An 11,809-nucleotide genomic window follows, 5' to 3' on the forward strand; every position below is an offset into this window, starting at 1 on the left:
TTCACTACTTCCCATCTCTATGTGGAAATTCACTCCTACACAGCTGATGGGCCAGGGCCGTGCCACTGGCGACTGGTCCCTGGTGGTCTAGTGGCCAGGACTCAGTGCTCTCACAGCCTTGGCCTGATTACAGTCTCCGGCTGGGAACTGAAACCCCACTTCCTCTGCTATAGGCTGGGGGAACCCGAGATCAGTTTTTCTCCCCTTTTCATATACCTATCCATGTTCACTCAATGAAGTGTTTGCACAGTTTCGTATATGTAGGTCTTGGCTTCTAAGTTCTACATTCTACATTTTTGATAATCGTTCATCTGTTATACACCCACATTTTACAACTGGGAAAACAAACCTTGTTGCATGGCTGGAACAGCAAAAGGTTTGCGTTGGAAGATCTTGGCTTAAATTCTGGTTTCTTTAGTTTCCAGCACAGCTCAACTTAATTTGTTAAAGTAGAGACATTGCTCTGTAAGTGACTCACCACTGCTATTCTCTTGATGATTTTCTGAGAAGAATCATTTGAGTGGCTTCTTCTGGCTTTAAGGCAAGTAGGCATCCATTTTTCCATGAGAAGAGTGTGACCTCCCCGAACCTGCTTTTTCGATTTGGTGGAAACTTGAGGTCTAACAAGTAGGAGTTGTCGTTTCAACAACCATTTGAAATTTGAGGTTGCCAAGGAGGGTTTGGGAAAATTCACTGAGGGCTTCCAGAGTCTTCCTGAGAGGAAGGAGATAAAGATGCAGATTTATGACAGCATCCTTGATGGGTTGAGGCGGCTGTGATTGGAAACTGCTGGCATAAAAGGACAGCGGCACCATCAGGGTCCAGGGGAGGTGTGTGGGTGAGCGGGGACTCATACGGAGTGGCCACGAGAGAGTGTGGGGCACTGGAGGGGGAAGGGTCGGCCGATGAGCTGAGCGCGGTTGGAATGTCTAATTTGCCCTCAGCATGGTGTTCACAGTGACAGCTCCAGAATTCCTGTGTTGGAGGAGTTTAGCGGGCTTGACACGGAGCTGTGTTTTAAAGCAAAACGTTCATTTTCATTTGCTTTGCCTATTTATACTTGGTGGCTTTGAGAAGAGGTTAACGGAGGTCAAGGCGTAGGGGTAGGCCAAGCCCTCCATCTATGCCTTACTGCTTCCAACCTGGGGCAGCGACCCCGATGCCACGCGGAACTCTTGGGCAAAGCCAGAGTACTAGAGTGTGTCGCCAAAGAAATGCTGTGTTGAAAACTCGGGATCACAGATTTCCAAAATGCCTGGCAGTTCCCTTTCTACCTCACTCTCCAAATCTACCAGTCCCCTGGAACAAGCATTTTCTTGTTTGAAGAGAATGTTAGCTTGAATGTTAGAAGAGATATAACCTTATTCTGTATCCCCACCCCCACCCCAGCAGCTCATATCTTGAATCACTTAACTCTCTGAATCTCTGTTCCCTTATCTATAAAATGGGATGAAAGGATCCTGGTCTGTCTTGGTGGTTGAGGGATTAAACTTTGTCAGTTGAAAAGTCCCCCCCTCCCCCCCCCCCAACAATGTCAGGAAACCTCATTAAATGTCTTGCGCAAGGTTGGCTGCCGCTTCACAGCAGAACAGCAAATTAGAGGCAGCCCCACGGCCTTCCCACCCCAGGCAGCTGGGCCCCTGGCAGAGGGAATGCCTGAAACTGGGTCTGACGGGAGGGGGCATCCTGAGTGCAGGCAACTGTTTGAAAAGGGGAAGTGGCAGGCGGGTGAGGACGGCCTGTGACTTGAAGAAAAGGAAGCCGTTCTCACCAGCAGGGTGTAGACAGTTGGTTGGAGGGTGTAGGGGACTCCGGGGATGGTAAAGGTGACTTCCGGCAAGGCACGGATGTTGAGGTACTCTACAGTGTTACGACAACACAGCACTGAGGACCCGCTCAGGTGCGTCTCCATTCTGACTCGCCTACTGCCAGCCCCTCCCCCGCCCCAGGCGAGCACTCGCTTCTCCATGCTGGGCACTGCCCCAGTGGCCTGTGCAGCTGCTTGCTGCTGTCCAAGGGACCTGTGATGATAGAGGTCCCTTGGGTCCACAGTGACCTGGTGGCCCACGGAGCCAAACATCTTGGTACCTTCCACCTGGATTCTGAAGGTAAAGGAAACATCATCAGCCACTCCCTCCCCTCCCTTCTCTTGTCTCCTCCTAAGCTTCCCTGGCCCCCAGCAGCTCTCACTCGCTGCCGGTTATCTAATGCACTGAAGCACAGGAATAACCTCCATTTTGGTCTCTCTCACTACATGAGGGGTCTGAATTTTTCTTTTTTTTGTGGGGGGTAAGATCTATGGCATTCTGGAAATACATTTACTTCTCAACCCAGTACACACACACACACACATGCACACACATCAAAAATTTCATGAAACATGCTTAGTATGTGAGGTTCACTCTGATATCTTCACTTCAATGAAGGTACCCATTTCATTAAAAAATGTAGGTCAGAGAGATCAGAGATCAGTCGCTCAGTCGTGTCCAACTCTTTGCGACCCCATGAATCGCAGCACGCCAGGCCTCCCTGTCCATCACCAACTCTTGGAGTTCACTGAGACTCACGTCCATCGAGTCAGCGATGCCATCCAGTCATCTCATCCTCTGTCGTCCCCTTCTCCTCCTGCCCCCAATCCCTCCCAGCATCAGAGTCTTTTCCAATGAGTCAACTCTTCACATGAGGTGGCCAAAGTACTGGAGTTTCAGCTTTAGCATCATTCCTTCCAAAGAAATCCCAGGGCTGATCTCCTTCAGAATGGACTGGTTGGATCTCCTTGCAGTCCAAGGGACTCTCAAGAGTCTTCTCCAACACCACAGTTCAAAAGCATCAATTCTTCGGCGCTCAGCCTTCTTCACAGTCCAACTCTCACATCCATACATGACCACAGGAAAAACCATAGCCTTGACTAGACGAACCTTTGTTGGCAAAGTAACGTCTCTGCTTTTGAATATGCTATCTAGGTTGGTCATAACTTTCCTTCCAAGGAGTAAGCGGCTTTTAATTTCATGGCTGCAGTCACCATCTGTAGTGATTTTGGAGCCCAGAAAAATAAAGTCTGACACTGTTTCCACTGTTTCCCCATCTATTTCCCATGAAGTGGTGGGACCGGATGCCATGATCTTCGTTTTCTGCATATTGAGCTTTAAGCCAATTTTTTCACTCTCCACTTTCGCTTTCATCGAGAGGCTTTTGAGTTCCTCTTCACTTTCTGCCATAAGGGTGGTCATGACCCCGTAAAATGGTGTCATGACCCACGATGGATAAATCCTTTCGGTTTGAAAAGCCCTCAGTAGACAGTAAACATTGGAGCCTTTTTGGTTTTTGTGTCTCTGTGCCAAGCACATGCCTGTTCTCTTGCAGGAATTTACCCCCAGCTGAATTGAACCTTAAATTATGTTTCTTTGAATTCCTGCATTGTCTGGAACAGTGCCAGGTGTGTGGCAGGAATCTATCTCCACTTCTCTCGATTGTTCCATGCCTCTGAGTGCGTGTGTGTGTGAAGGTTCAGTCAATGCCGCCCCCTCCATGAAGCCCTTGAGGAGTTCTTCGGAGAGAAGTAGACTCGCCCTTTCCTTTGGGTCGCTTTGGTGGCCCATCTTATGGAGCACTGACCACCTCCCACTCTACACAGTAGTAGTTTGTCCATATGTTTCCTCTTCTGCAGTGCTTTACGAAGGCAAAATCAGAGTCCAGCTTATTTCTGCACCCCATGTCACTTAGCCCCTGTCTTTCATGTTCATTTGTGTTGAATGAGTAGTTGGCTGAGTGTTAGTATTTACTGTCTGTTGAATGGAAGATGCACCACACGTGTAGGAAAGGAGCTGAGAGTTGGTGCCGTGTGCCTGCTGTCCTGCCCTGCACCTCTGCTCACATCTTACCTTTAGCCTCACACAACCAGCTTCTGGAATCTTCCCCAGTGACCAGTAGTTTCATTCAAGTCAACTCCGTTCATCAGATTTGAGTTCTGCCTGCTCTGTGTTCTCCCCTCTTGGTGACCACTCTGTGGAGGATCCTTATGTGTCCACTGCAATCTGCCAGGAGCCTTGCTTGCTCGTGTTGTCGTTTAGTCGCTAAGTCGTGTCTGACTCTTTGCAACCCCATGTGCTATAGCCCACCAGGCAACTCTGTGCATGGGATTTCCCAGGCAAGAATACTTGAGTGGGTTGCCATTTCCTTCTCCAGGGTATCTTCCCGACCCAGGGATCGAACCCAAGTCTCCTGCGTTGGCAAGTGGATTCTTTACCACTGAACCACCTAGGAAGCCCTTGCTTGGTGACTAGAACCCAACTTAGGTCCCCAGGGAGACAGGAATGGTCATAGCCTCTGAAAATCAGCTCACTCCCTGCACCACCTCCATGTCACCACATGGAAAGAAGGGCAGATTGTCAAGGAAGGGCCGCTGGAAAACCTGAGAGCTGAGCCTCAGCCAGGACTCTGCTTCTTGGTTTGGTCACTCACAGCAAGTACCGAGACAGGCAGAAATGTCAGCCTACCCTCTGAGATGAGGGCTTCTGACAGCTGTAGGTTGACAAGTTACAAGTGACAGCTGTAAGCTGATCAGCCTGAACCTTTGACGGGAAAAAAAGAAAGAAAAAGAAACAGCTCTGCTCAGTGATTCGTGAATATCCTCCTGCTTCTCTGATAGATGGGTAGGGAGGTGAAAAATGGAAACCACAGGTCTGGTCATGCCAAACTCATGTAGGACCAAGGCCAGCACCATCCTGGGATGTACATTCACCATGTGACATGTGGCATGCCCCCAATATCCCTTTGCTCCAAATATCTTCCCCACTCTTGTAGTGGTGCCTGGGATTTCCACATTATCCACTCCTTTGTGTTAGGCAAAAATGCTATTTGAAATCAACATGACTCACTGGAGCTTGAATATTTATTAATATCGTGTTTATTTTTTAGAATGTGTTCCACCACCTAGTAGGATCCTGGGGAATAGGACCTAAAACTGATTTGTTTTCAGGAGGAAAAGGATCAGTGAAATACGAAACTTGGGGCCCTATATGCAGAGCAGTAAAGGGGCAGGGGAAATGGGCATTTGTGGAAAACTAAGGAAAGTGGTTTTAGAGGTGCGAGAGTGGACGAACTGACGTTTGTTAATGGCCTTTATGCAAGGCGCCATGCTAGGAATGTTCCCTGCCTGATCTTATTAATTCTCATGTCAACCTAGTGTCCATTTGAGGAAAATGGGGCTCAGGGAGATGAAGTAATGTAAGCTGGGGGCTTTGAGTCCAGGTCAATCTCATTGCAAAGTCTTCTATTTTCCATCACAGTTTACTTCATTCCAGGCTGAAAGGGAGCAGGAAGCTCTGAAAGGAGAAAGTGGAGGTGTCCAGACAACCTGCCCTCTTACTCCCAGTTCTGCTCAGGCATGGTCCCTACTGCAGCCAGGCTGGAGAGGAAGCTGTTTTAAGGAGTTTTCAATTCAGTTCAGTTCAGTCACCAAGTCGTGTCCAACTCTTTGCAAGCCCATGGACTGCAGCAGGCTAGGCCTCCCTGTCCATCACCAACTCCCGGAGTTTACTCAAACTCATGTCCGTTGAGCTGGTGATGCCATCCAACCATCTCATCCTCTGTCATCCCCTTCTCCTCCCGCCTTCAATCTTTCCAAGCATCAGGGTCTTTTCCAGTGTGTCATCTCTTCGCATCAGGTGGCCAAAGTATTGGAATTTCAGCTTCAGCATCAGTCCTTCCAGTGATTATTTGAATGAGTAAGGAGTTTTAAGGCTCTCCAAATGGGAGAGGTGAGGGGGGAACTGGGTTTCAGTTGAAATAGGATAAGCTCAGGACAAGTCTCCCTGGGAAGCAGTCAGAGGTAAGAAATCTCTCCCTGACCTTCCTGGGACCCCAGGTAAGTGTGCCCAGAGACAGGTGAGTCTCATGACCTTTTCCAGCTACAACATGCAATTTAAAAATTGTATAAAAAAATAAAAATTGTATAAATTGGCAAAGCACATATAAAATCAAGCCATTTTTAAGAGTATAGTTCAACAGTGTTAAGCATACCACATGGTTGTGCAACCAATCCCCAGAAGCTTTTCATCCTGTAAAACTGAAACTCTACACCCATTCAATAACTTCCCACTTGTCCCTTCCCTGGTCTCTGGGGGCCACCATTCTACTTTCTATTTCTACTTTCACTACTTGGGGTGTGATAAGTGAAACGGTACAGTCCTTGTTTTTTTGTTTTTTTGGTGACAAGTTTGTTTCATACTATTAGAATTTTCTTCCTCTTTCAGGTTGAATAATATTCTATTGTGTGTGCTAAGTTGCTTTAGTCACGTTTGACTCTTTGCAACCCCATGGACTGTAGCCCACCAGGCTCCCCTGGCCATGGGATTCTCCAGGCAAGAATACTGGAGTGGGTTGCCATTTCCCTTCCCAGGGAATCTTCCTGACCTAGGAATCAAACCCTCGACTCCCTTGTCTCCTGCATTGCAGGAAGATTCCTTACCACTGAGCCACTAGGGAAGCCCAATATTCTATTGTATGTATATTACTTGTTATTCCATCCATTAATGTGCATTATTTTATTGTCAGCTAGCTTTTGAATTTTTTCCCCACCTTCTCCCATTGGAATTAAGCTTTTTGAGGTCAGGGACTGTCTTCCTTGTTTCATTGTGTTCCCAGTGACTAGCAACATGGTCAGCACACAACTGGGGCTTGATAAATATTTATTCACTACATAAATAAATGTCTAATCCCAGGGATTTCTTCAATTAGTCTAGTGTGGTACTGGTTACAAAGTCTTTTCCTCAACAACTTTATGAGGCAAACCCCATTTTCTCAATACTCAGAGAGACTATGTTTCACCCCAAATCACACAGCTGGTACTAGCCCAAGCCAGAGCTCTAACCCAGGGACTGTGACTGCTGAAGTCTAGACATGCTGTTTCCCTGTGGTTGTAACCTTAATCTGGTGAGCCTCACAGGCCTTCCCTGTTCACACACACAGTAAACACGGATAGATTCACCAGCTCCTCAGCTGTCATGTTGAACACCAGGGTCTCCCCTTCTGCGGCCAAGCAGGGGTATCCCAGGCCCCGAATCCCATCAGACTCTGCATGCGTGGTCACTCTATGACACTCTCTCAAACTGCTGGCTGACCGCAGCCAGTCCTATGTAATGGTGAAGCCTGAAGGAGAATCATAGAGGGGATCTCTTGTAAATAGTGCAGTCTCCCTCTGTGGCTAAAGCGAATTCTTCCCCTACTCAACTTTGCTTGATTAAATGTTTTCTCCGTGTTTCCATTCACTTTTCTATGCAAACATTTTTTATTGATGTATAATACAGAAATCACAAATATACACTTTCATAAACTATACACACACATAATCAAGCTCCTAAATTGAGAAATAAGACATTACAACTCCCTCCCCAGAAGGCCCATCACGCATCCCTTCAATTGTGATTTTCCTTAAGAGCAACCAGTTATTACTGGCTGTTAGAAGCCATCAACCCCCTGGCTTCTAACGGCTTATACTTGTCTTTGCCTATTTTTGAATTTCGTATGAACGGAATCATACGGTATGAATTCTTTTGTATCTAGCTTTTGTTACTCAACATGGTGTTATTGCATGCTGTTGAATTTTCGTTGTCTTTAGTATTCCCTGGTATGAACGTATTGGCATTATTTATCCATTCTACCATCAATGGATATTGGAGGTGTTTCCTGTATTTGACTAGTGCTAACAGAGCTGCTTGACTTTTGGTGAACATGCTTCCCAGGTGACCTAGTGGTAAAGAATCTGCCTGCCAGTGCAGAAGATGCCAGTTTGATCCCTGGGTCTGGAAGATTCCCCTAGAGGAGGAAATGACAACCCACTCCAGTATTCTTGCTGGGAAAATCCCATGGACAGAGGAGTCTGGCAGGCTACAGAGTTGCAAAGAGTGGGACATGACTGAGCAGCTGAGCACGCATGCCTGTGTACATATTACTGTTAGATATATGGCTAGAAGTAAAACTGCTAGATGATAGGGTTTGCAAGTGTTTCTTTTGAGTGAATGTGACAGAGTTTTCCGTAGTGATTGTATCACTTGATGTTTCCAATATGCAATGTTTTGAAGGGTTCAGTTGATCCATATCCTCACCAATACTGGATATTGCCTGTCTCTCCCCCTTCAGTCTTTTAGTGAAATGCAGTGGGAGGCACTGAGGTTGTAGTTTGTGTTTCCAGATGACTAATAAATTAGACATTTGGATATTCTCTCTTGTGAAGTGGGTTATCTCCAAGAATCGTATTGATTAGTAGGAGGTCTTTATTCTGAATCAAGTGCTTTGTTGGATATATGGATTATAAACATCTTCTCCCAGACTGTGGCTGGTGTTTTCACTCTCTTAATGGTGGGTTTTTTTTTTTTTTGATGAACAGAATATATGAATTTCTATGTAGTCAAATTTATCAATTTTTACCCTTATATTAATAATTAGTAGTTTTTAAAACTTGTTACAGAAATTTTTGCCTACCTTAGGGTCATCAAAACATTGTCCTGTTTTTTTCTGAAACCTTTATTGTTTTACTTTCACATTTATATATATCTACAATCTATTGGAAGTTTGATAACAGGTGAATTGATTCATTTTTTCCTTTCTTAGAAGTCAGATTTATTGAGATATGCATACACATTAAAATTCACCCTTTTAAGTGTACAGTTCAGCGATTTTTGACAAACAAATACAGTTTCTGTTTGCTAATATTTTGTTTAAAACTTTTCATCTATATTTGTGAGAAAGAGACTGATCTGTAATTGTCATTTCTTATGATGTCCTTTGCTGGCCTCATAAAATGAGCTTTGAAATGTCCCTTATTTATCAATTGTCTGGAAGAGTTTGTGTAAGACTGGTGCTATTTCTTCCTTAAATGTTTGAAGGAATTTACCAGTGAGGCTACCCGGACCTGAAGTTTTCTTCGTGGAAATATTTTAAATAGTAGACTCAACATTTAGGTAGATATTGCAGTATTCATTCAATGTTTAAATGGCTATTGCAGTATTCATATTTTCTAATTTTTTTCTTGTGTCAATTTTGATAGGCTCTATTTTTCAAGGCATTTGCCAATTTTTAAAATTGTCAAATTTGCAGAAATAAAATTATTCTTGATATCCTCTTATTATCATTTTAATGTTTGTAGGGTCTTTAGTAATGTATTACTTTTTATGTCTAATATTGTGTAGTGTGTTTTCTTTTCTTTTTTCTTTCTTGAACAGTTTTGCCGACCCCTGGGTTGGGAAGATCCCCTGTAGAAGGAAATGGCAACCCACTCCAGTATTCTTGCCTGGGAAATCCCATGGACAGAAGAGCTTGGTGGGCTACAGTCCATGGGGTCACAAAGAGTTGGATACGACAGAGCGACTGATACTTTGACTTTGACTACCAGTTTGATTAATCTTTGTAAAGAGCTCATTCTTGGCTTTGCTGATTTTTCTCTATTGTGTGACTTTTCTATTTTATGAATGCTCCACTCTTCCTATTATTATTTTCTTCCTTCTACTTTCTTTGGGTTTGATTTGCTCTTCTTTATCTGTTCTCTTGTTTTCTTAATTATTTGTTACTTGAAATAGATGCTGAGATCATTGATTTTCAGCTTTTCTAATATACACATTTCAGGCTATAGTTGTTTCTTGAAGGACTACATTAGGTGCATGCACAAATTTTGACATATTTTTGTCATACCTTCATTATCTGTATCAGTCAAGGTTTTATAAGGGAACAGAGTCATTAGGAGCTGTATGCAGGAAGAATTACATTCCAGACTTCTGACTCTATGAAGCTGTAGGTGTTGACTAACAGAGGACTCTGGGATGTTGCTTCTGCCCTGGTGCTACAGCCTCAGGTCTACAGTTTGGGCAGCCAGCAAGGGAAGACAGAGGTCAAGTGGGAAAGGAAGGGAGAGTTCAGTCCTCCAGGTTGAAGGAGAACAGGAAGCTACCCAGTTCTCTCACTGCTTCTAAGTCAACAATGAGGGGGCCCGCAGCTCAAGGCACACCGTCTGTCACAGCAGCTACCACTGGCTCACATGTTAGCTCTGGAGTAGGAGCAGGGGGCCTGGGACGAGGTCAGCTCTGCCCTGACCAGCCAGAAATCTAGAAAGTCTCTTCAGTGCTGCTATGAGCTCTGCTTTCCATCTCTGAAGCCCAAGAGGCGGATGGACTTGGAGCCTGGAGACAAGTTGGGCCCTGCCTTGGGCTCCAAAAATGTTAAAAAAGGACACGAAAGGGATTTGGGGACCAGCCTGGACCCTTGACCCCTGTCCTCAAGGAACCAAAGCCTCTTTGGCCTTTACCAACTTCCCAGGAGTCCTTCCCTTTGACATTAGGGAAAAAGCATGAGCTAGAAGTGGCTGGATATGGAAAATTTGTTTTAGCACTGAATCTGCTGTGGTTTGCCCCTAATCACCCATACGTGCCATCAGGACTAAAGACAGTCATTATAGAAACCTAGCCCTGAGACACTCCCTCCAGACGCCCCAGGCAAGCCCACTTCTGTAGCAGGTGAGAACACCAAGGCACAGAGAGGTCAAGTGACTGACCCAAGGGCATGCACTTCACTCGGTGGCCAGGATTAGATGTCAAGCCTGATCTTTGTGCTGCAGAATTGTCATCATGATCACCGTGATCCCTCCCTCCCCTCCCCTCTTCCAGGCCAATTAGTTCCCACATCCCCTTAACTCTGTTGCGAGTGGCAGGTTTGGTAGGCTCAGATGTGAGAAGAAATTTGTTGGTCTGTGCAGCCACGGACCATCTGGCCACTGACCAGATCAAACTCATCGTGGGTGGTGTGCGAGGAGCTCCAGGCTCTGGTGGATTTGGAAGGTGTGGCAGAGATTAGAGGTAGGAGCGTGGGACTGTGTCAGAACCTGGGATTCTGTTATCTCTGGAAACACTCCTGCCCCTGCTGCAGGTTTCCGATCCTCCTAGGCTGGAACCAAATACTGTTGTGGAAGATCTGAACACTTTCCCTAGGGAACAAAAGCCCTTGGGCATGTGGGTGATGTGCGTGCGTGTGTGTATGTATGTGTGTGTGTGCTCTTTACAAAAAGGGAGAAGGCAGAGCACTGGGGTGAAATGGTACCATGTGGGCAAAACCAGGCTGTAGTATAGGCAGTGATTCAACCTCAGCGGTCTCAGCACTGGGAGAGGGGAGAGAGCAAAACCCTCGGGCCTCGGGGATGGGGATTGGAGGCAGGGGTTTTGTCTGTTAATAAAACATTTGAAAGCTGAGAGTGGTGGTGACACTATCCAATCAACTTCTTTCTGGAGCTTCAGCTTCCAGAAGGTAAATTAATAATAGGAGGACAGTTGCTCAGGGCTCTGTGGAAATTGGCTTTACCAGGGCTTGATAACCCCAGAGACTGTGTGCCATTGTAAGATATAAGCTGCCCTTCCCTTCCCGCTCAGTTGGCTCCTGACCACCACGCGAGGAGCAACCCAGGATGCTCTTGGCCCTAGTTCATCAGCTCAGCACGGACATGACCAACTGGAAAACATCCCTACCTCATGCTCCTGAAGTTGATGACTGAAGGTGAACCTACTGCACTGTTGTGGTACAGCAGGAAGAGGGCCCGGATGGGGTGCCTGGATCAAGACTGGGCTCTGCCACTCTCTCTACACATGACTTTGGATAGATCACTTTCCTCTAAATCCAGTTTCCTTGTTTATAAAATGAAGCTGATGGATTGGGTGATAATAACCAGGAACATTTTGGTGTGTACATTTAGGTTATGTGTCAGGCTTTGCCCTAAGGACTTTACAAGCATTAGCTCATTCAATACTCACACCAGGCCTATCAGGTAGTA

The 11,809-nt window shown here is 45.7% G+C and overlaps 1 protein-coding gene across 1 annotated transcript; it reads right to left on the minus strand.

Annotated features, from left to right (window-relative positions):
* Positions 1 to 4,067: 4,067 nt before the first annotated feature.
* Positions 4,068 to 9,693, minus strand: CTSE (cathepsin E). The gene is made up of 3 exons (XM_059875854.1): positions 9,688 to 9,693; positions 6,949 to 7,132; positions 4,068 to 4,354 (listed from the first exon to the last, which is right to left on the minus strand). The coding sequence occupies exons 1-3, from the start codon at positions 9,691 to 9,693 to the stop codon at positions 4,074 to 4,076; spliced, it is 471 nt and encodes a 156-aa protein (XP_059731837.1). The 3' UTR covers positions 4,068 to 4,073.
* Between the last annotated feature and the right edge of the window lie 2,116 nt (positions 9,694 to 11,809).

The sequence above is a fragment of the Bos taurus genome, chromosome 16 (genome assembly GCF_002263795.3).
Source record: "Bos taurus isolate L1 Dominette 01449 registration number 42190680 breed Hereford chromosome 16, ARS-UCD2.0, whole genome shotgun sequence".
Taxonomy (NCBI): Eukaryota; Metazoa; Chordata; class Mammalia; order Artiodactyla; family Bovidae; genus Bos; species Bos taurus.

Bases quoted from the DNA above. Each gene is read 5' to 3' on its own strand.
- CTSE (XM_059875854.1), bottom strand. The intron at 4,355-6,948 runs GCCTGTGAGGCT...GGTGACATGGAG, and splicing joins TGTGTGTGTGAACAGGGAAG to GTGGTGCAGGGAGTGAGCTG.